Source organism: Sapajus apella, unplaced genomic scaffold (genome assembly GCF_009761245.1).
Source record: "Sapajus apella isolate SASKATOON/1434 unplaced genomic scaffold, GSC_monkey_1.0 scaffold70, whole genome shotgun sequence".
Lineage (NCBI taxonomy): Eukaryota > Metazoa > Chordata > Mammalia > Primates > Cebidae > Sapajus > Sapajus apella.
Window position 1 is genome coordinate 6,140,415 of NW_022437010.1, and position 25,359 is coordinate 6,165,773.

General features: G+C 42.4%; 1 protein-coding gene across 3 annotated transcripts in view; it reads left to right on the forward strand.

Annotated features, from left to right (window-relative positions):
- Nucleotides 1-56: 56 nt before the first annotated feature.
- The window catches only part of LYRM4 (LYR motif containing 4), a 155,529-nt gene continuing 130,226 nt past the window's right edge, over nt 57-25,359 (forward strand). For 2 of the 3 annotated variants that reach the window (XR_004260391.1, XR_004260392.1), the window contains exon 1: nt 57-352. Coding sequence is in view for 1 of the 3 variants with exons in the window: in XM_032250130.1 (XP_032106021.1) it covers nt 267-352 (86 nt within the window). In the remaining 2 variants the exon portion in view is untranslated. The remainder of the gene's footprint in view (nt 353-25,359) is intronic. The other variant, XM_032250130.1, reaches the window with a different exon arrangement.

Genomic DNA, 25,359 nt, shown 5'->3' on the forward strand with positions numbered 1-25,359 from the left:
GGGGCGGAGCGGAGGCACCTCCCTCCGGGCACCGCCCCCTTAGCTGCCCCAAGGCCTGCCTGAACCCACCTCGGAAGAGGCCCGGGACGCCGGGTGCCGTCCGCGGTCCTCAGGGGTGCCCACCTAGGCCTAGGCCCGGCCTGCTGGCAAGGCCGAGCCGCCGCTCTTTATTTCGTTCGTAGTTTCTGCACAGGCTGAAGTTCCGTGGGTTGGGCTGTACTTGGGACCTCTCCGAAGAGGACCCGTTTGTTTTTTTTGTTTCCAAAATGGCAGCCTCCAGCCGCGCACAAGTATTAGATCTGTACCGGGCTATGCTGAGAGAAAGCAAGCGTTTCAGCGCCTACAATTACAGGTGACGCAGCGGTCGCCGGGGATCGGGGACCGGGGGCCGGGGGCCGGGGGCGCGGGCTGCCGTACAATGTCCTTGGCGACCAGGAACCACCGTCCTGCGCCGGCGGCCGCGGGACAGGGACCGGGCTCCGCCATCGAAAAGCGTGCTCCTGCCTGCAGGTGTGGCCTCTGAGACCTCGGGGAGGAGCAGAGGGCTTGCCCTTCTTTCTACCAGGGAAGACGTTCACGTCTTATAACGTTTTCCCCTAAAGGCTACCTTAGTTGGTGCTCTCGGAGCATGATTAGTGTTATGTTTCTGCAGAAGAGAAAAAAAGGATTGAAATCAGCCATTGGTGAAGTTAAGGCCAATATGTTGCATACGTAAAACTTCCCTAGAGCATTGGAAGAGTTGAGCGTGGAAATGGCCAGTGAGTAGCACATAGCTAAAAAGCTTAAGGCACACGCTAGCACCTCCCTAACATTTCCTAGGTGTCGTAAAGAGTTCTTTTGGTTGCCAGAATCAAATCCGTTCTGTTTAGGGTACGATAGAAATGCCTAGCGGTAAAGGAAAAAGAGTCTCACAAGCTCTGGAGCTGAAACCTCAGTTTATCCTGGCTCACCAGACAGATCCCGCTTATTGACCTTGACAGCAGGACACTGAGGGCCTAAACTCTTACGTCTTTAATATAACACATTCACTTTTTTCCATGCCTCACCACTCCCCTATTTGCCTATGATTCTTTTTCTGTTGTTGCTGCCCAGGCTGGAGTGCAGTGGCGTGATGTCATCTCACTGCAACCTCTGCCCCACGGGGTTCAAGTGACTCTCCTGCCTCAGCCTCCAGAGTAGCTGGAATTACAGGCGCCCGCCACCACGCCTGGCTAATTTTTGCATTTTTAGTAGAGGTGAGATTTTGCCATGTTGGCCAAGCTGGTCTCAAACCCCCCAACTCAAGCGATTCACCTGCCTCTGCCTCCCAAAGAGCTGGGATTACAGGCGTGAGCCACCGCACCCGGCCGGTATGGTTTTTTTCTAATTCAGAACCTCTACTTTCACTTTGTGGCTGCTTCTGACTCATCATTTTCTTATGGATTCTCTCTGCATTTTTTTCAGATGTGTTGTTTGGTTTGGTTTGGTTTTGACTAACTGCTACTCCTCTCTGATTTAAAGCCATATTCCCCTGAGAAAAAATCTGACTGGATCAACTCATCTCTTTACCTCAAGCCTCACTTAGGTGACTGGCCAGGCTATGGATTGGATGTCATAGGAGCAGAGCCTACCCTTGGAACACACCTGGTTAGGTAGCCTCCCCTCTACCAGGTGTGTAAGCTGCCAAACCGACCTGTACAACCTCTGTCAGAAGACAGGAACACTAAACCTCTTAAGCAATGACTCTCAAATGTTTAGAAACCTGCCTAGAAAACATGTTCATTCTGCAAATTTGAGAACAGCATCTAGGTCATACCACTGAAGTCGTATCTACCCAGTTAAGTGGTTAAATTTCATGGGAGAGCATGATTTTACTTAATGACTTTGACTTTGGAGAGTAAAGAGTGTAGTAATAGGCATACTGGTGGAATTTTTAGCAGGATTAACCAAACATCTAGCACCAAATACTTAACCAAGTCTGTTGAGGGAACACATGAAATATGCAAGTTAAATACATAGAAAGCATTTGATTTCACCATAGTCTGGAGAAAGATACTTTGTCATTTAAACTGAGGATACATAAGGACTTGGAACCAGCAGGGAGTTCACACACTAAAGAAAGTGGCGGGGAGAGGGTCTATGTGAGAGCATGTAGGAAAGTCAAGGTGGAACTCTCAAAGACTATAACTTGGACTGGTCATTCAATCTCTGTATTTCAGTGTTCTTGTTTATAAAATAGACTGTTGGACTAGACAGTCTCTAAGGACCCTTCTATTTCTGAAATTCTCTTTGGAAATGATTTATGAGCAAATGAGTCCCAATTGTTTTCAAATGAGTAATTGCCAACTGAACAGGAAAGTCATTCAAGAAACTCAACAGGAAAATTCTTCAGACTGCAGGAAAATCATTTAAGGCTGTACCTGAAAGGCAGAAAATTGAAAATGGCTTTCAGTGTGGGCAACTGTAAGATGATATATATACAGAAAATAATTGGTCAAATTATACTTTAAACATCTAATTTTAAGCTAAACTTATTACCCAAATATAAATGTATTATTCAAAGGAGTCTGTTAATCGATTTATACTGTTGCCTGAGATCATGGACCTAAAAACTTAGGTTTCTGCTACTGTCATCTCCCAAGATAAACTTACTTTTTATAAAATATGTCCTACCTTTACATTAAGGCTGTGTTTTGTGGATTTCAAGAACAGTCCCTTCCCTCCACTCTAATCTCAGCAGCTGTTTGTCACTGATGGCAAATCAATAGCAACACAGCATCCACTGATCAATTCTGTGTGCGACTGCTGTCTTATAATCTTCACATCTATTAACATGTTTATTTTTGACAGTAATCTTGTGAGGTAGGTACTATTTTTATGACCCTGTAGGGCAACTGAGGCACAGGGAGGTTAAGTTAACTATCAAAAGTAATACAGGTAGTGCTGCATAAGCAATCAAAAGTAGACTAGTAAAAATTTTTTAATGACCTGCACATTGTGATGCCTAAAGTAATTGGAATAGTGAAATAAATACTTTGGAACACTCTTGCAAGACCTAAAATATAGGCCATGTTTTGATAGCATGAGCCCTGTCTGTTCCTCCAGTCTCTGCCAAAGTCCCACCTGTGCATCCTGTCCTCTGTCATCATCAGTTGTAGTTTCCTAAATGTGCCATGTCCTCTTGGGCCTCCAGGCCTTTGCAAGTACTGTTCTATCCTGCAGGTCCTTTATCATTCCTGTCTAGAGTGCCTCCTCTTCCTTCAAGACTCAGCTCAATTGTGACCTTCTTTGAACAAAAGTTTTCCCTACTGTCTTCATCTCACAGTCTCCACTCCCATCCCTCCACCCAAACAGGTCCCATTGCTGTATGTCATTCTTTTCCCTCAGTGCTTCTACAAAACTTCTCTGCAGCATACTTTGCCCAGTGCTACACCACAGCAGTCCCCAACCTTTTTGGCATCAAGAACCAATTTTGTGAAAGACAATTTTTCCATGGACTGGGTCAAGGGAGGGGATAGTTTTGGGATGAAACTGTTCCACCTCAGATCATCAGGCATTAGATTCTCATAAGGAGCTCACTTGCATACACAGTTAACAATAGGTGCTCCTATGAGAATCTAACGCCACTGCTGATCTGACAGGAGATGGAACTTGGGCCGTAATGCTCACTCACCCACCACTCACCTGTTGTGTGGGCCCTGTTCCTAACAAGCCATGGACCAGTACCAACCAGTCTGTGGCCCCGAGTTAGGGACCACTGCTATACCAGGCCCTGAAGATAGAAAGATGAGTTTTGAACTAAACTAGACACCTGCCATCAGTGGCTTTACAAGCCTATGTGGGACACAGGTACAGAGATAGCTGTCACAGACTGGTTTAAGTGCTGTGACAGAAGGATACACAGGGTGTTGGATCTAGAAGGCCTCCCAGGGGGTTACGTTGGATCACAGGTATGAAGCAACATGTGTGCTCAGGCAGGCAAACAGCAGAGCACTGCCAGAGAGGTAAGTATGATGCAAGGGGTGACAGGAAGGCACTGAGGTTGGAGAGGGCCACTGATTTGAGGGCCTGGGGGCCATGCTGAGGACCCTGGACTTTACCCTTAACTCACAGGCAGCCACTAACATGGCATGACCAGATTTGCATTTTTGATAGATCATTCTGGCAGCAATGTAGAAGATGATTTTGAGGGACCAAGGACGTCAAATGGGAGTTAATTGCAGCAGTGCAGGGTAGAGATTAGGATGCTCGTAAGGACAGGAATAGTGGAAGATAGAGATAAATGTTGTATTTGATAAATCATTAGAAGGGAAATTGTTCAGGCCAGGCGCGGTGGCTCAAGCCTGTAATCCCAGCACTTTGGGAGGCCGAGGCGGGTGGATCACAAGGTCAAGAGATCGAGACCATCCTGGTCAACATGGTGAAACCCCGTCTCTACCAAAAATACAAAAAAAAAATTAGCTGGGCATGGTGGCGTGTGCCTGTAATCCCAGCTACTCAGGAGGCTGAGGCAGGAGAATTGCCTGAACCCAGGAGGCGGAGGTTGCGGTGAGCCGAGATCGCGCCATTGCACTCCAGCCTGGGTAACAAGAGCGAAACTCCGTCTCAAAAAAAAAAAAAAAAAAGAAGGGAAATTGTTAGAACTCGAATGACTGGACTGAGGACTAAGGAAGAAGAGAATCTAAGCAGAGTCTAGAATGGCATCCAGGCTTCTGGTTATGCTAAGACAAGGAGAGGGTGAATTTAGACTTGTGCCATTAACTAACTTCAGTAATACAGAAATAGCTGGACATGTGGCGAGAGGGTTTTTTAGCTTATTTTTAGGGTATCTTGAGTGCAAATGTCCCCTGGGATGCCCAGCAGAGGTAATCAAAGGGCTCTGAAGCTCAGAAGAGTAATCAGAACTGCAGTAGTCAGCACCACCGATTCTATGCGACTCTGAGCAAGTCACACCACTCTCTGTTCTGCAGTTTCTTTGTAAGAATCATAACTGATCCATCTCACACAGTGTAAAAGGGTCCCAAGACAAATACATTTAAGAACCACATTTTTGCCGGGCGCGGTGGCTCACGCCTGTAATCCCAGCACTTTGGGAGGCCGAGGCGGGTGGATCACGAGGTCAAGAGATCGAGACCATCCTGGTCAACACGGTGAAACCCCGTCTGTACTAAAAATACAAAAAATTAGCTGGCTATGATGGCGCGTGCCTGTAATCCCAGCTACTCAGGAGGCTAAGGCAGGAGAATTGCCTGAACCCAGGAGGCGGAGGTTGCGGTGAGCCAAGATCGCGCCATTGCACTCCAGCCTGGGTAACAAGAGCGAAACTCCGTCCCAAAAAAAAAAAAAAAAAAAAAGAACCACGTTTTTTTTTGGCTTTTTTTTGTTTGTTTTTGTTTTTTTAGTTGGAGTCTCACTCATGTTGCCCAAGATGGAATGCGATGGCGCGATCTCGGCTCACTACAACCTCCATCTCCTAGGTTCAAATGATTCTCCTGCCTCAGCCTCCTGAGTAGCTGAGGTTACAGGCACCTGCCACTACACTCAGCTAATTTTTGTATTTTTAGTAGAGACAAGGTTTCACCATGTTGGCCAGGCTGGTCTTGAACTCCTGCCCTCAGGTGATCTGCCCACCTCAGCCTCCCAAAGTGCTGGGATTATAGGCCTGAGCCACCACCCCCAACCAGGAACCACATTCTTAGCTCTTCTTCTTCCACCTCCTTGGCTCTTCTTCTTCCACCTCCTTCAATATTGTTGTTCCCTAGAATGGCATTCATAGCCTGCTAATTTTTCTCACCCTAAACTAGGATTTCTTAATCTTGGCATGACCAACCTTTTGGACCAGCTAATTCTTTGTTAATGGAGACTGTAGTCAGCGCCACTGCTTAAGTGAGTTAATACACGTCAAGTACTTAGGAAAGTCCCTGATGCTAAATGGGTACTTGATAAGTAGAATTATCATCATAAGTCAAATTAAAACCTAGATATTAGGTGAATTATCTAGGAATACTATTTAGGTTAGTAGTTCTCATCCTGGGGTGATTTTATTTGACAATATCTGGAGATTTTTGGTTGCCACAACTCAGAAAGGGGGTGCTAGGCATCAGAGGCCAGGGATGCACAGGGGACAGCCCCCATTAACAAAGAATTAGTTGGCCCAAAAGGTTGGTCACGCTAAGACTGAGAAATCCTAATTTAAGGTGAGAAAATTGCTGGGCTATGGAAGCTATTCTAGGGAACATCAAAATTGAAGGAGTTGGCCGAAGAAGAGCCAAGAAGACAAAGTTTAAGAATGTGGTTCTTAAATATTGCCGAGGACCCCAAAAAGCTTTTTTTTAATGTGGGACACATCATGTTAGAAATCAAAACCAAAAGCTTTTAAAAACACCTGTTTTTAAGGGACTAAATCTATTATGTTGAATAACACTTTTATGAAAAATAACCATTTTTCCCCCTCAAAAAATAGCAGATTGATAGTTTGACACTTGTGCAAGTCTCTTTCATGTTTGGCTTACTAGAAGACAACTGGGTACTTATATTTGTTGCTACCTACTCTTTGTTGCTGTATCACGTTACTTAGTGTCTGGCAATTTCCCCTGTATACTCCTAAGAGAATGCAGATGTCTTCCTCATAACTATGAAAACAGTTTTACTGGTGGATCCCCTGAAAGGTCTCAGAGACCTCTGCCCTGGTCCCTTGAATAACTACTGTAGGGTTTAAGAAATGGGAGAAGACCAAGCAAAGAGTAGTGTTAGAAGCCAAGATAGTCATATGTTTGGGAAGCTGTGGTCAGCAAGGTGGCTTGCCTTAGCAAGGTCCAGTTAATAAGGAGGGGAATGTGGTCCATTGGTTTGGCAGTGTAGAGACCTCTGGTACCATTACCAGAACAGCATTGTTAATGAAGTGGTTATAGCAGAACCCAGATTGTGGGCGTTGAGACATGAATCAGAAGTGAATAAATTGCTACTGTTGAGTATAGACACCCCCTCCACCTCCCACCGGAATCTTGGTTCACAAAATGTGAGAGTAGATAACCGCTAGAGCAGGATCCCATGAGAGGTGAAAGTGGTATGTGAGAGCACAGCTCCTGGGGTTGGTCTTGACAGAAGGAACAGCATTTCGTTTTCCATGAGTGGAATGAAGGAGAAAAGGGTACGTTGGAATATGAGAGGGTGGAAATTTGACTTGATTTGTGCCAAGCCTGACAGCCAGTTTCTGGGTGAAGTGGAAGATAAGCAGATGTTGAGGAAGCACCTGTTCTTGCCTTTATTAGGGCTCACATTACATATACAGTTATCATTCTTGACTTCCTTGTTTCTGCCATACATTCCTGAAGGCAGAAATTTTGTCTTATCTCTATTCCTAGTGCTTAGCACAGTACCTATGTATCAAGTTGGTACAAAAGTAATTGCGGTTTTGGACCACGAATTTTAAATCATTATAACTAGGCTCAAACACATCTTTATTAATCAAAATAGGAACTGTTACAATCAACACATTTTTGCCATCGAGAAATAAATTTATTCCTGTGGCGTAAAAATGCCTGCTTCAGGATCCCACAAACCCTTGGAAAGCATTTTCTGCATCCTGCTAGTCATGGAAGTATTTTGCCTGCAAAACATTGTCAAGATGCTTGAAGAAGTGAAAGTCAGTTGGCGAGAAATCAGTTGAATATGGTGGATGAGGCAAAAACTTCATAGCCCAATTCATTCAACTTGTGAAACATTGGTTGTGCGACGTGCAGTTGAGCATTGTTATGGAGACAAGTGGACCATTTCTGTTGAGCAGTGCCGGCTGCAGGCATTGCAGTTTTCCGTGCCTCTCATGGATTTGCTGAGCATACTTCTCCGATGGAACGATTTGGCCAGAATTCAAAAAGCTGTAGTGGAGCAGACCACCAAACAGTGAGCATGTCCATTTTTTTGGTGCAAGTTTGGCTTTGGGAAGTGCTTTGGAGCTTCTTCTAGGTCCAGTCAGTAAGCTGGTCATCGCCAGTTGTCATATAAAATCTACTTTTCATCACACATTGCAATCTGATCCAGGAATGATTCATTGTTGTTGCATGGAATAAGAGAAGGTGACACTTAAAAATGACGATTTTTTGCTCAGCTCATGAGGCACCCATTCATCAAGCTTTTTCACCTTTGCAGTTTGCTTCAAATTGAACGACCATCAAATGGTCAACACTGAGTTCTTTGGCAACTTCTCAGGTAGTTGTAAGAGGATCAGTTTCCGTGATTGCTCTCAGTTGGTCGTTGACAACATCCGATGTTGCGCCACTATGCTCCTCATCTTCAAGGCTCTTGTCTGCTTTGCAAAACTTCTTGAACTACCACAGCACTGTATGTTCATTAGCAGCTCCTGGGCCAAACGAGTTGTTGCGAGTTGTCTCCACTGCTTTTCAACCCATTTTTAGCTCAAATAAGAAAATTGCTCAAATCTGCTTTTTGTGTAACATCATTTCCATAGTCTAAAATAAAAATAAACAGCAAGTCATTAGCAAAAAAAAAATAAAGCGAGAATTGCCCATTAAAATGATGTATAATATAACTACATTTATTTAAGAATGTATTCTGATATCAAATGGAAAATTTTAACAATGAAAAAAGCCTCAATTCCTTTTGCACCAACCTAATAAATATTCATTGTTGAAATGCAAGAGAAAATTGTATTCAGAGGTAATTTTTATCAGCCATTCTCTTTTATAGATTAAGAAATATGTTATTGTAAAACTTGAGAAGAGGCTAAAGTGATGTCCAAATGCATACCAAATGTAGTATAAGAACTCCCTAATTCTTTATCAGATATTTGAGTTTTTATTAATGTGCTATACACTAAGCATTGTGCAAGGAGCTGCAGATCAAAATGAGCCTCCCATTGAGGATAAAAAATTACAAGCTCCCAAAGAAGTTTATCAATGAAGTACAGAGGAAAGGCCATAGAGAAGGGCTGGTCTCCTAAGTGCCACCTTAAAATTAGGAATGCTTTTGACCAGAAGTCACAGGAAGCCCTTACATAGGGCTTAAGTAAACAGGGGGCTTATTCTTCTCACATAGGAAAAGTCTAGAGGTGTGTAGCTGCCAGAGTTTATAGCAGCTCAGAAATGTCAAGGTGTGTGTGAGTCTCAGCGTTCCTCTCATGCTTATGCCTGATGGTTGCAAATAGCTATTGAAGCTCCAAACATATCCCTATGTTTGGAAGAAGAAGGGCAGGAAGAAGAAGGGCAGACCCAGCCAGGAAAGGGTAAAGCTTTCCAGCAGGACTCTGCTTTTGTCTCATTGACCAGAACTTCATTACATTTATATCACTAGGTAAACAGCAGCCCAGAAAATTAGGATATAGCTATTTCAGTGTCTCTAGTGAAAAGACAGCAGAGAGAAATGGGAATGGGAACTAGGCAGCACTCTCAGTTATTAAAGGATTTCTTTCGCTTGTATTCCTTGTTGCAGATCTTTTAACAGTGAATGCCTCTTCTACCGTCTGTGTCACTGATTGATCAAAAAAGCTAGCATGAATAGTAATTATATAGTTTGGATGTTGTCTGCACCCAAATCTCATGCCGAAATGTAATCCCTAGTGTTGAAGGTGGGGCCTGGTGGGAAGTAATTGGATCATGGGGGCAGATCTCTCATGAATAGTTTAGCACCATTCCCGTTGGTACTGTTCTCACAATAATGGGTGAGTTCTCCTGAGATCTCATTGTTTTAAAGTGTGTGACATCTCCTTCCTCGCTTGCTCCTGCTCTTGCTTGTGACGTGCCTGCTCCCCCTTTTGTCTTCTGTCATGATTGTAAGTTTCCTGAGGCCTCCCCAAAGGCTGAGCAGATACCAGCATCACATTCCTGTACTAAGCCTGCCGAACCCTGAGCCAATTAAACTTCTTTTCTTTATACATTACCCAGTCAACGGCAGAACAGACTAATTCAAAAACCAACCCTAATATGAATAGTATTAACAACAAGCACCTTTCACTTTCTAAAACAGGGCAGCTACAGTGAAAGCGTAACGCCAAATATTCTTCCTCTTTGAGACCAAGGAACAAATCCATTTCTTCCTAATATTTACTGAAAACTCATTGGGTGGTGGGTGGGTGGGTGTGTGTGGGTGTGTCTGTGTCTGTGTGTTACCAAACTAGAACCTAGAAGTAGGTAGAATACAAACATATGATGGCCCTGCTGTTAGAAGATTGTAGTATGGTTGGGCCTATGAAATGTACATACAAGCACAGCTCAAGAAACTGTGCATACAAGCATGCAAATTGAAATAGTGCCCCAACAGTGGAGATTTGCAGAATGTAGTGGGGCTGGGGAGACACATTGCAAAATGATGTTTTGGCTGTCACATATTACAGAAATATTTTTTAAATAATGTTGTGTTGTATTTTAAGGAGCCAAATATGAAATGTTGAACACATTCATGTCTGTAAAAATTGCTTTAACTCTTTTATTATACGATATGTAAGAACATAGTAAAGGAAGGAAAAACTAAAAGAGAAAAAGACTGCTTTGTAAAAGTTTCTAAGTTGTTTTCAAATCAATTCTTAACACTTGTTCTGAATTTATGTTACTGGATTTCGTATAGAGCCTGTGGCACTGTATTAGAAAGGTTACCTGAACCCTTCAACAATGCCCCACAGGCAACTAGAGGTAATTCATGTGTGCCTAAAAACAGTATCTTAGACCTTTGAAAGATTATTGTTAAATAAGCTGGAGTTTCAAAAACATCTTTTTTCTCTTATGTTGCTAATTTCTACCAGGTTTAATAATAATGGTTTCAAAAAATAAAAATAGTACAGTTAACTTAGAGTTGGAAATATTTAAGATATTTAGATTGAGAAAATCATATTCAGCAGCCTAAGTTTGGGGTACATTCTTTTTTACTCTAGATATTAAAGCAAAGTGTTAAAAAGTTATTAGATCTGTATGTCATTGCTGATTTATTGACTAGTTTATAAGAGTTGCTAAATTGCACTTATTCTGTTTATACTTTGCCTTGGCCTTTAAAGCGTTTTTAAAGCTCATAAAAATACATATAGTAAAATATAATAAAATAAAATAATTGTTAAAATTAAAAAATAATGAAGGAATCAAAGCAAAGAGAAAGCAAAGATAGAGAATATAAGAAAATGAGGAGTAAAGTTAGGTCACAAAGTACAATTATAATAGAATTTTCTTAAAGTGTCTCTAAATTATTCTTTGTTGCAATAGGATGATACTCTTTTGTATGCAAAGTGTGGTTATAAAACAATCTGTTTGAAAATGGCTATAAGGAGCCTAATAGAAAATTACCTCGTAATGATTCATGTCAGTAGTCATCGCAGACTTGGCTGAGGACGAAAGGTACTTCATATCATATTACTTCTCCTGTATACCCTTTTCTTCACACTGAATCCCACCTCATCAGATCATAGATTTCATTTGTCTTAGTATTTATTTCCCCAATCAGCTGGTACCTAGACAATTTAGATAAGTTCTGACCTTCAGAAACCAAATGAAGTACAGTAATAAAATTGGGCAAGTTACATGAACCAAACTGAGAGTTTCTAGATTTAGCAAAGTTCAGCTAAGTTAAGGTGGGCCCTCCTGGCTGTTGTCTGGACCTGTGATAGGAATGCAAGTTGCCAAGGCCATGACATAATATATCACTGTGACACATTAATCGTCTGTGTGGTTTCATAGGTTCTCATTGGAATTCTGTTTGACTGTATTAATAGTTCTCTTAACTCAGACGTTTTGAGGTTAAAAAACAGCTCACAGAAATGATCTTTCATGATTAAAAAAAAAAAAGAAAAATCGCAAGTGACTTCCTTCTAGAATTTCCCTCCTATTTTCTTTTTATCCCATCTTTCCCCAAAATTGTGACTCCTGAGCTACTTTGCCTTACATGTTGTTTTCAGTGTAATGGATGAGTGTCATGAGTGAGGCAGTCTTGATTTAGAAAGATTTCTGGCCTTTAAGAAACCTTGGCTCAAATTTTAGGCCAACTAGTCGTTTTCATTTTGTGACCTTGATATAAATCATGTACTCCCTGTGTGTCATCTGTAAATTGAGACTACTACAGTTTCAGAACCTTCTAGCAGAATATTTGATATTCTAGCAGGTGCTCCGAAGTCATTTCTGTATTTCAGCAGATATGAATGAATTAGTTATGAATTAGTAACCAAATGAATTAGTTACTACATAGTTGTCTCTTACACTGGTAGTCCAGCTGCCAAGTCTTTGAAATTTCTCATAACTAGCAGTCATTTTGCCGACTCAGTTAAACTTTTTGAACCATATTCTGGACCAGGTATTTATTAGTCAGCCAGGGAACTCTATCACTGTAATATGTAGTTTTTATATGATGCTTTTATGATCTTTCATTCAGCAAACATTTATTGGGTACCTCCCTTGTGTCATACTCGTTGCTCCTTGCTGAGGATACAGAGATAAACAAAATATAACCTTTGCCCAGGAGACGCTTGTAGTTCAGGACATAGACTCATAAATTCCCTGAAATTTCTACAACAGCATGGAACCCATATACCAATAGTGAAATGAACAGAATATTGTGGGAGCAGACAGGAGAGACAACAGCCTAACCCGAAAGAGGGTTGGAGCTGAAGAAGGCAATGGTGGCTGACCTGGGCTATAAAGGGCTAGTAGGGACTAGCTGGGGAAGGGAGGCAGGAGCAGAGGAGCAGACGTGAAACACAGTTTGGTTGATGTTGGCTGAGGAACTGTTAGCACTCTGCTGTCACTGGTGGTACGTGGTGGGAGATGAGTGTGGAGACAGGTGGGACTACCAATCACAGAGAGCTTCATATGCTGTGCTGAGATAAGATGCTGGAGCGAGGCCCTTGGCGTTGAAAAGCCATTTGGGTGTTTTCAGCAGATTGTAGACACACCTTTAGCTAGCTCACCCCATTTAGAAAAGACACTGAAGACATGGAGGCCATTTGGGAGGCCATTGCCCTAGTTGAGTGTACTCAGATGATGGCAAAGACCTGGCTAGAGCAATGGTGACAGCACGGGGAGAAGGGGACTGGCTTTGAGGTATGTTGATAAGCAAAATGAGTTGGGCCTAGTGTTTGGTTGAATATGTTGGATTAGAGAGAACAAATCAAACGAAGGTTATGAGAATATCATTGGAAGAAGAAAAGTCATTCCAAATGAAGCATCAAACATAGAGGACAGTGCCTTCTTGGCATGAGGAAGACATTTTCTTTGAGTACTTTGTGTACAGTATTACTTCGTGAGAGCATCTGAATGTTGCAGGCATGATCTTAAAGCAGGTACCTGGATCTGGATGTTAACTTAATGTGTGGCCTTCTATAGCTGCTTACTTCTCTCTTCTTTATCCAATTATTATGTATATTTTTATATTAATGTTAATAATTTGCCTATTAATATTCATCAGTGCTCAATTAGTTGATTATGTCCGCTCTCATCTTTTTTTATTTAATGGGTGGCTGTTACCCTCATTAGACATCACTGATGCATTTATTAGTGTTATACATTTATTATTTTGTTCCTGGGGTAGTGTTCTGGAAGGGTTTACCACCCCCTCCCTTTGGCCTAGTTTTTTCCACGTTAAGTTATGTGATCAATTCATTGTAATTATGAATATTACTCTGTAGCATAATTACTGACTGAAGGATTTTCTACATTTCTTTCTGCATGTTCACTCAGATATTTTCCCTATAACATCTGATTCCTAAGAGTGGTATTGTCTTAACCAGATATCACTTCTATAGGCAGAAGTGTCTCTTCACTAAAATCCCCTTTGCCCTTGACTAAACAGAAGCTAAATTAAATGAGAAAATAGTTTCTCGTAGATAGATTGGAGCCAGAAAGGATCACTGATCTCCTATCCTAGCCCAGTTATCTTTTCTTCATCCAACAAATGTTGATTGAGCACTCACTGTGTACTAAAGACTAGTGTTCTGTTTCCCTCCTCCTAAGACTAAGAATAAAAAGCTTCCAGCACCGTGGGGGCCTCTGGACTTAGGGGGACATGGACATAGTGAGCATAGCATGTTTTTGCCTCACACTTGAAACTTGAAAGAAATTCCCAGTTGGGAGTATAACCAAACCAGAGCAGACCCTGATCAGGCAGCCTTCTGGAAGGGGCATTGCTCACAAGCTCTGCCCGTTGTGGACTGCAGAATCCTGACAGTGACCATCAGTCTCAGCACCTGGGTTAGGCACTTCTCCTTTCTCGTATCAGAAGAACTGTTTTCACTTGAGACTCTGATGTACTAAAAGGTATGTCCATACACCTCAGGTCCCTGTGGTTGGTCCTTCACCCCTTTCCCTCTTGGTACTTTCCCTGTAATTTTAGCACATTCCATGGTTTCAATTGCCACCTCTGTGTTTACTCCCAAGTCTCTGTTTCCAGCCCCGGGCCCTCTCCCAAGTACCAGACACATTACTCACCTGCCTCCTGTGAGGGCCCTTCAGAGGTGCATAGGCAACTGCTCCACATCCACCCAGACCTGCCACAACAAAGCTGGAACTGGGCATTCGTCCAGGACTCCTTCCTCACCTCAACTTGCCCGCGTTCTCCCCGGCCACCTCCCAGGCCCATTCCCTCCACTTCACCCTCACTACTTTTGCCCATCCCATGCTGACATCTCACCTGGATGGCTGCACTCATATACCACTGTCAGTCCCCTGCACGCTGTGGGGTTTCTCAAGTGAGGCAACAACTAACCGAGCTGCGTGCTGGGCACTAGGATAACTGTGGTAGTTGCGGGATTCCTACGAGGAGGAAGTTCAATGGTTTCTCCAAATTAATGACCTTGCCAGGATAACAGAGAACTGAACCCAGTCTTTGACTCCAGAACCTGCACACTCCCGCCCAACTACTCCACCCCCTTACTTCAAATGTGCCAGTGGCACCATGTGGTTTGTGGAATAGAATTTATTCTTAGCTTCACATGGCACTCTTGTTCTTCCCCCTCGTTTCCTGTCTACTCTTCATGTCAGCAAATCCAACTTCTTGCGTTTTCTTAATAGTGCCACACAGCTATAGACCTTCATGTGATTCCATGTTACTTCCTATGTTTGGAACACACTTTCCTCCCTTAACAAATTTCTATTCGTCCTTCAAAATTCAACTAATGGGTCAATTCTGGGTAAGCATTTCTGTAACCGCCCAATACCACCCTGCTCCTTTTTTTAAATTTTTTAAAAGAAGAAGAAAAAGGAAAAAACTATGGACATTTCTTATTGTTCTTGTGACAAAGTCCAGAATCCTTACCATGGTCTGTGTTTGCTTGCCTTTCTCGCCTTATGTCCTGTCAGCTTCCCATCTGGGGATGGTGGTGTCACACTGGCATTTTCTCGGCCTCTTAAATGCTGTGCTCTCTGGTCCCCATGCTGTCCCTCTGTCTTAAAGCCTTCCACACTCACTTGCCTGGACCCCAGCAAAACACTCCCCAGTCCTCTAAGCTCACAGCCCCATACACGTTTCCATAGTGACACTTACACCACTTGTAATTGTACATTTATTTTGTTCTGATCTGAGTCACGGTTCTCTGACCACAGGCTCTAGGAAGTCAAGGACAAGGACTAGATGTGCTTTTGGTCAGCACTGTCACCCCATCATCAATGCCAGGCAGCTGTGGGGTACACAAGTCTGTGCATATGAGTCATGTTTATGGCAGCCCCTCTCTTGTCTTCCAGACACCGTATGCAAAGTCCTGGCTGTAGCATGTCCCCATCACTCTTGCCACATTTTCACTAGACTGCCATCCTCCATGGGTGTAAGAACTGTATTTGAGTCAACTCTTTCCACAGTGACAGCACACTGCAAAGCGTAAGAACCATTGGCCGAGTGGACGCTGCGTGTGTGCATGCTGCTTATTAACAACTAGGGGTAAAGGGAGTTGGGTGAACTACTGGAGCGGCCATGTTCAGGCTCGGCCACTCACTTCCTTGTCCTTCCTCCCTCATCACATCTGAACATTAAAGATTCCCATAGAATTTTTAGATCAGGCACCATTTTCCCAAACTGAATTTATATCGATTCTTTTTTTTCCAGAAATTCACCTATTACATATGTATTTTTCAAAAGGTCTTCCTGTAAATGAAGTCTGTGTGATTTTTTTGTCATTGGGATCAATGCCACGTATGTGTAGGGAAGCCAAGAGCTAATGATAGCCATGCAGTAACAGGATAATTTGGAGAAGACCATTAGCAGGGGATGAGCCTCAGCAGGAACCAGGAGAACAGCCCTCACCCTGCCCCACCCCACCTCAGATGCCGTCACTTCTCAGAACTACACTCTCAGCTTACCCCAGTCAGTGCCGTGAAAGCTCCATGCTCATCCTGACACCTCTTGTCCCACAGCCCACAGTCAGCACAGATGGGCCCTTTGTGCCTCATGATTTGAATGTCCAAGTATGCGTACTATCACTTGTGACCCATCAGCCCACATCGTCACTGTTGCTGTGGCCCTCTTGGTGCCTTGTGCTAGGGGGCCATGCAGACAGCAGGTCCCATCCCTCTATCCCAAGCTAGGTCAGAATTGCTTCTCATCACAAAGTAAGGGACTCAGGTTTGGGGCTCTTTCTTCCTGTGTTCTTTCTGGCTTAACTCACAAACTAGCCCAGATAGGAGTCTCTCTTCTTTCCAGCATTCTTGCCCTTCTGCTTTTGGCTCCTCATCCCCAGAGATCTTCAGATGGTCCATCCCCTAATAAGCAGGGATGGGGGAAGAGATGTGTTACAGAGATGTCATATCAATAACGTTTTTAAGAAGGACAGATGCGGCCGGGCATGGTGGCTCATGCCTGTAATCCCAGCGCTTTGGGAGGCTGAGGTGGGTGGATCAAAAGGTCAGGAGATCGACCTGGCTAGCAAAGTGAAACACTGTCTCTACTAAAAATGCAAAAATAAGCTTGGTGTGGTGGTGTGCGCCTGTAGTCCCAGCTACTCAGGAGGCTGAGGCAAGAGAATCTCTTGAACCTGGGAGGTAGGGGTTCCAGTGAGCCGAGATCACACCACTGCACTCCAGCCTTGGTGACAGAGCAAGACTGTCTCAAAAAAAAAAAAAAAAAAGGGCAGATCCTCCTTGACTTAGGACAGGGTCACCTTCCCACAAAACCATCCTAAGTTGAAAGTATATTTAATACAGTATACCCAACCTACAGAACATCACAGCTTAGCTAGCCAACTTTAAATGTGCTCAGGACACTACCCTTATAATACAGTTGGGCCAAATCATCTAACACAAATTCTATTTTATAATAAAGTATTGGATATTTCATCTAACTTATGGAACCCCGTACTGAAAGTGGAAAACACAGTGATTGTATGAGTCCTCAAAGTATGGTTTATACGGAACGACTGTTGCTCTCATGCCGTGATAAAGTTGAGAAATCCTAAGTCGAACCATCATAAGGCTGGGACCATCTTTAGACTAAATTCAGGAAACAGTATGTGTTAGAAATATAGTTTCTTCACAGTCATTTCCTTTCCCTTTTAAAAAATAAGAACATAGGGAAAAATTACCCCAGATGTTGAGACATCTCAGATGATGAGCAAAAGTTGGTATAGGAATAAGAAAGGTTCCTATCATTGGAAATGTCTGCCACCATATGATTGTGGACATGTTGTTTTATTAAGATGCCACCATCTGTTTCACCAATAATTTTCAAAGGCCAAAAGAACCAATTTGTAAGGCAATGTCTGGAAAAATAAGTTTTGTTTTAATTAATTAAAAATAACTGATAAATTAAAAACCCTTCTTGTTTCATAACTTCTATTACCATATACAGTCTTCTGGCAATATTGTTTTCATAGTAATTAACTTTAACCCACTGTCTCTCAGAAAGCTTCATATACTTCAGGCATGTAATGATTATCACAGGGAATTACTTCCCTGAATTCTTCTAACCCTAGGGAATAAGAGGAAATCCAGTATTTATTTTTATTGTGTCCTCCATGTTTTCTTTTTCTTCTTTAAGAATGGAGGAAGGAGTTGCCTTTCAGCACAACCTGTTTTCATTTTGCAGTTCTTCTATATTTTCATTTGCCAACCTGGAGAAAAATGTGTTCAGAATATTTGTACCTAAAAAAAGACACTATGGTTGATTTATTTCCTATTCGCAGAGTCCTTGCACTGTGCACAAGAGTAGGAGCTGTGGACGGCAGCATCAGAAGCCAGCATGCAGTGTGCCCCGGGCATGAGCTTCACTGCAGTTCTGACTGTCTGGCTCAGTGACGGGCCAGCGCAAATAAAAGAAAGCACAGAGTGCGGCCAAAACAAATGGGACAGGTGTGGGTGGAACAGATAGACAAACTGAGCATTTGTCCTTCACATTTGCCCTTGAAGAATTCTCTCAGCCCTGCTATATTTCCAGCTCTTTAAGAGCGGAAAACCATGTCATATTTATGGTTGGTTTGTTTTTTTTTTTTCCTTTTTTAGATGGAGTTTTGCTCTTGTTGCCCGGGCTGGAGTGCAGTGACATGATCTTGGCTCACTGCAACCTCCGCCTTCCAGGTTCAAGCAGTTCTCCTGCCTCAGCCTCTCCAGTAGCTGGGACTATAGGCACACACCACTACACCCTGCTAATTTTGTATTTTAGTAGAGAAAGGGTTTTAGCATGTTGGTCAGGCTAGTCTCAAACTCCTGACCTCAGCTAATCCACCTGCCTTGGCCTCCCAAAGTGCTGGGATTACAGGTGTGAGCCACAGCACCTGGGATCATGTTATTTTTAAATCTCCCACTGGCTTTGGCTAGAGTAGGAACTCTAGTAAAAAGTGTAAGTAAGCCAGGAAATTATAAAAGAGAGAATTTGTGGGTGAAAGCCTTGTAATCTGTAAAGCACTTACAAATTAAGGTAGTAGTAATGTGGTTGGAAGTGTTTGGGAGTTTCTTATTTTGGTTGGATGATCTTATGGCCTTGCTAAAGAAGATGAAGGCCTCTATTAGAATCTCCAGTAATTCCTGAGTCAGATCAATGGCATATATCATCATTTTACTACAAGTTATCTCCACTGCCTATTTTCCTGTCTCTCCTCTCTGTGGACGGTAACTTTTTAGCATTGCTATATAACATATGCCTGTGAGCCATATTCATTGAATTAACAAATATTTACGGAGCTTTTACTGTAACAGGCACTGTTCTAGGCACTGGAGATTCATCCAGGAAATAGAACTTAGCAAGTTTCAGCTTTCATGGAGCTTATGTTACACCGAGATTTACAATACTTTTGATCACTGAAGACACTGGAGGCAGTAGTCTCATAAATGCCTTTGCTATACAAAATTCTATACTGAGGCTAAGTTACAGTTTGATTCCAGGGATCAAAAGCATTGGAAGAATTGATTTCGTTCAGTTTCTGATGAAAACCATTATAATGCTGATAAAGTCAGTACTTGCCTATGAGACTATTTACTGTCTTAGGGATCTCTCTTCCATACTCACAAATCCCTTATTATTTGGTAGACCCAGAAGAAAGGGTAGCTCCACAGTGAATTAACATTGATTGAGTACATGCTGTCACGCACTGTATGTTATGGACTTGAATATGCATTGTCTTATATAGTATAGAATCACTATGAAATGGGTATTCTTACTTCATTTTACAAATACAATCCTAATAGCGCTTTTTTTATTGACCATCTCCCATGGGCCAAACACATGCTAGGCCCTTCCTTGCATTATCTTATTTAACTGTCATAAAAACTCTAGGAAGCAGGCACTTTTAATTTCCCCCACTCTGCAAACAAGAAAGCTGCAGTTCATAGAATAAAAGTACAAACCTAAAACCACAAAGTTGTCGTGGAGTCAGCTTTACACCCAATTCTCCAAAGCCAGCGCTTTTCCCCATATTCTGTGTTGGTTCAGCAGGTACATGGTCTGCCTCCTCCTCTTCCTTTTGCATCTTTGGATGTGCTTCTTTATGTAAGTGATAAGACTGGTGAGTTCCAGTGTCCCGCCAAGTGGGCCCTCACCGTTGAGCCACTGCTGGTATTGTAGTGAAGCTTTTTCTGTGCCTGCCTCCCCTTGACTTCAAAATACAGGTCAGAATGTAGACTCTAGTTGTTACTCCCTAAATAATTTTCATTTTCTTGGCAGTCCTTTCTTTCCCTGGCTATGCTTACACAGCTAGGACCCACATTGGCTACTACTACTGTTGGTTTGCAATCCTCAGTCGATCTGTCTGTGGGGAGACAGAAGCCCCTGAGTACTTTGCCCAAGATGTCTTGTCTTTGGAACTCCAGTCCTCCCCTAGCTTGGCAAAACCCTTTGTGTGCTCTCCTTTTAAGACAGAGGGTGAAACAGATACTTACCAACTGTCATTTCACAGTTGGTATTTTAATAGATATTTCTCCCAGCTGCTTTTGTTTTAGATTTCTTAAGTAAATATTTGTGTATTGTGTTTGAATACCCTAAGGTGATATTATCACAAAGGGTATAGTTTTATATGTTGAAAATAAATTAACTCGGGTACATGCCATATTCCAAAATGTCAGCAGAGGGGCAGGAGTAGCGCTAATGTAAAATAATATTTCTGCAAAGTAATAATAATGGATGGCAGAAGAAAGATGAAGAGAAAGGAAATATGGGAGACAAGATTTTACCAGAGAGTCAGGGAACAAGCAGAGGTGCAGAAGGCCTGGTCAGGTTGGATGTGCCATAAGGAGAGTTTTCAGCAATAAAATACGGCTGAGGCTAGGTTTGGCAGAGCTGGGTGGAGTACCGAAAGGTGATCTTTCTGAAGGCTGTGGTGTTTTGAGTCGTATATTGCCCTGTTTACCTTAATGGAAGGAAAGGCTCTAGACTACAGGCCCCAGTTTCTACCTGATTGGCTGCAGCCGGCAGCATGGGCATCCCTGCTGGAGGCATCAGCTTCCCTCCCCTGTCTCATGCACTTGTGCCCCATGGCCAGGCACTGTTCCCTATGGGGGTGATGAGAATGTTGCGAACAGCCTGTGCTCAGGGACCCTCATAACAGAAACTCAGGCTCTGCAGGTCCGCATCATGACCTGGAAGAGCCTGTACCCTCTTGGGAAAAGACCTGTGTGGTCTGTGCCAATATGGAAGTCAGTGATACCCTGACCACCTGCTGCTGGTGGGAACAGTCTGTGCGCTCTCCCTGCTGTCAGCCGCTCTCTTCACTCTGCTGCAGTCTGGCTTGCCAGCTTCCTTCTTGCCACTTTCCTTCATTTTGTCTTTGGCCCGTTTGACTTGTCTCCCGCTTCCTTCTTCCTTGCCTAGTGTGTAGGACACTTCTTGTCTCCTCCTCTTTTGCTTCCCCTTGACATTGGCGGCCCCTCGTCCTCCATCTTGACCTTCTCACACCCTCCCTAGATGGTGATGTCCCTCCATTTGTCCTTTCCAGGGGCCTCCTGGGGATTTTCTGGGTATGCTACCAACAGTTCAAATTGATCATATCTAAAATAAAACTCCACAGCATTCCTAACCTATCCTGGCCCTCCAGGCAAACTCAACACTCCTGCATTCCCTCTCATCATCCCGGTATTCACTTGCACAAGTTGGAAGTCACTTCACTTTCTCCTCTTACTTTACCGTAGTCAGTAGGTCCCTATGCCAGCAGGTTCTCTCTCACATATTTCCCTTGCCGGACTTTCTTTATGTCTCAGTGGTGATTGCTTTTTGTTGGTTCATCAGTTTCTGTTTGTATTTTGTAGCAGCTCCCGCAGGATCTGTCTACCTCCTGTTCTTTGCTCTGCGAGGCATCCTTCCTATTACCACCAGAAAGAATGTCTTTCTAAATTCCAAATCTGATTGTGCTGTTCATTCAACACATGCGTGCAAAGGTAGCATAATAGGTTATCAGACCTGAATTCTTCCTTTAGAGGCTAAAATTTTGTCAAGAAAATTTGACTAGGTAGATTTCAAATGCATAAATGCTGAACAAGAGCCCAGTTAATAGTCTAGGACTATGAATAACTGTGCCCAAGACTTTATTATGTTTATATGAAATAGGTTGAATTTGCTTACAGAATTCAGGTGGTCTAGTAGATTCATTTTCTGCTGCTGGAAATAGTAAGGATTGACCCTGGATCAAAAGTTGAATTTGTTTCCTATCATGTAGAAACTTCAGCAAAATGAACAGGATCGTAAAATTAACATTGTATTGTTCTTCACAGACCTGTATTCACTTCACCACTCTCAGTGAATTAAATCACCCTGTTACTTGTTTATATAAGGAAAAAAAAACAAGTCAACTGACTGAACAAAATATGGATTGCTTATAAGGCCCTTGGACTCACTCCTATTTAATGCTTATTATTTATTAGTTGACTTATATATCCAGTACCTATACAAATTAGGGTAATCAATGATGTCTCTTTAAACACAAGTCCTCTAATAAGAGTTTCTTTTTTAACATGAATATAGAATTACCCTGGCAGTGGCTTCTCTTAACACTGTCATTTTGCTGTATCGTGGTTGAATTAAATTTCCTTGGACTGCCCAAGAACCTTACTGTCTTTTAACATTTTTGTTCCAAATTCTCAGTAAGAAATTTTAGAACCCTATCGTGTCTCATGGTTTATAGTTTATGATGTCATAGTTTATTTGAAAACAAGTGGTATTTCATTTTATTATGAATTTAAATATATTTTTAACCACAGATCAGAATTCTTTGTGGGTGCTTTAGAAAGAAAATCAGGAAAATAAGAATATGAAAAGCAAAATAAGTTCTGGGAAGAGGTTTGCAAGCAAAAGGGTGGTTAGAAGGCAGGAGAGTAGGCAGCCAGGAACATGGCCTCAGGTCTGGTTCTGAGCTTCCCAGCAGCCTCTGCAAGGGAGAGTACCATGATTAGTAAGCAGCCAGTTTCTTAGAAGAATTCTAACTCTTTCTGATACTAAAGTACAAGACATTCTCTTATGCTCTTTGGATGAAGGACAGCATCCTTAGCATAAATACAACAGTTTCAGAGGGACGGTGCTTCTGGTATCCTGTCATGTTTGCTGATAGCGCAAGGCCACAGTAGGAAAGCATTTTGCAGGTAACCAAGATTGCAGGTCCTTGGCACATCCACAGACACAGCTTAGCATATCTAGAAGAGTAGATACAGGGCTTGCCTTTTAGGCAATCCTTCATAAGTAGTGCTCAGTTCAGCTCAACTCTTGATACTTTAAACCAGTGGTCCTCAACCTTTTTGGCATCAGGGACCAGTTTCATGGAAGACAATTTTTCCATGGACTGGAGTGGGAAGGGATGGTTTCAGGATGATTCAAGCACATTACATTTATTGTGCACTTTATTTATTATTACATTGTAATATATAATGATATAATTATAAAACTCACCATAATGTAGAATCAGTGGAAGCCCTGAGCTTGTTTTCCTGCAACTAGATGGTTCTATCTGGGGCTGATGGGAGATAATGACAGATCGTCAGGCATTAGATTCTCATAGGGAGTGCACAACCTAGATCCCTTGCATGCGCAGTTCACAATAGGGTTTGTGCTCCTGTGAGACTCTAATGCCGCCACTGATCTAACAGAAGTGGAGCTCAGGCCATAACGGGAGTGATGGGGAGTGGCTGTAAATACAGATGAAGCGTCACTCACCTCCTGCTGTGCAGCCCAGTTCCTAAGAGGCCACAGAGCCGGGATTTGGGGATCCCTATTTTAAACAAAAGTGGATGTGAAGTTATACTCCCATACAAGCTCTAGACTGAGTAGAAGCCAATTCTTTTACCTTGAGGGATTTCCCATGGACAGAGTGAAAGACCCCTAAGAACTTTGAACCAAAGTTCAAAGCAATTCAAAGCCCTCCTGTTCTGTTCCTTAGAGATTGTTTTTTTAAGAGATAGGGTCTCACTGTCACTCTAGCTGAAATACAGTGGTGCAATCACAGCGCACTGCAACCTCAACCTCCTGGGCTCAAGTGATCTACCCATCTCAGCCTCCCAAATAGCTGGGACTACAGGCATGCAGCACCACACCCAGCTGATTTTTAATTTTTTTGTTTGTTTTTTAGAGACAGGGTCTCACCGTGTTGCTCAGGCTGGTCTTGAACTCCTGGGCTCAAGCAATCCTCCTCCCTCGGTCTCCCAAAATGCTGGGATTACAGGTATGAGCCACTGTGCTTGGCCCCTTTTGAGATTTTTCAAAAGGGATTATTATAACAGACCATCTCTTTTAAACAAAATAATGTTCAGATGAGACCTTCACATAATTTATAAACTGTAAGTCTATAGGGTTAGTTTGAGCTAGGAGCCACTCAATATGTACCAAAAACTAAAGCTTTGGTTTCAGAAAATTGTATCTAACACTTTTTTTCTTCTTAGTCTTGTTTTTGATGGAGTCTCACTCTGTTGCCCAGGCTGGAGTGCAGTGATGCTATCTCAGGTCACTGCAACATCCACCTCCTAGCTTCAAGCAGTTCTCTTGCTTCAGCCTCCCCAGTAGCTGGATTACAGGCACCCACCACCATGCCTGGCTAATTTTTGTATTTTTAATAGAGATGGGGTTTCACCATGTTGGCCAGGCTGGTCAAACTCCTGACCTCAGGTGATCCGCCCGCCTTGGCCTCCCAAAGTTCTGGGATTACAGGCATGAGCCACCGTGCCCAGCCTAATGCTCATTTTTAATAAAGTAATATTGTGAGCTCAGAGTCATTATCTATTAAGACCACTGCACTTGTTTATTAAAACCTCATTATCCATCTATGGGAAAATGATTTTCCCTCTACGCCCAGAAAGAGATATATTTGACTGCACTTTGTTCTTGTAGAGTGATCATAGTTTTGTTGGCATAGAGTCGCCTCTCAGATAGTGTCAAAAATGTGGCATTTAGCATGATGGTAACATTTTTTTCTTATTCTAGGGCAGTATATTATATATACAGTATTAGAAATCTCAAAACCAGTGAGAACATTTTATATTTTCATGTTTTTCCAGTGGCAGTCAGTAAACACATTTTTTTTCTGATGAAACCACTTTGTAATCAAGTAAAGCTCAGACACAGGAGTAAAAGAACAGACCTTGAGCTATGTTCTTAAGACTAACACAACCAGATTATTTTTCTGTTCAAAGAATTTGAAAGTAACTTATATCCACATACTTAATGTTGTGCAGGAGTAGAATTGTAATGATGTGTCTAAATACCTTATGCTCGATACAGCAAATGTTGAGTATAATATGCTGATAATTGGAGGTATAGGTAAATTATTTCCAGAACTACCGAATATTAGCAATTTGCTATAATGGCTATTAAATGAATAACAAAGAAAAGATAAGCATGTGATTACTCAGCAAAATGTAAAACTAGTATCCAAAATAGCTTGTGAAGTTACAAAAAACAATGAATACTGTATTAGTCTGTTAATATATATCATTCTTGTGACTAAATGTAACTCAATTTTTACTCCTTTTAGAATAGAAGTTGGGTCACAGCTTTTTTTTTTTA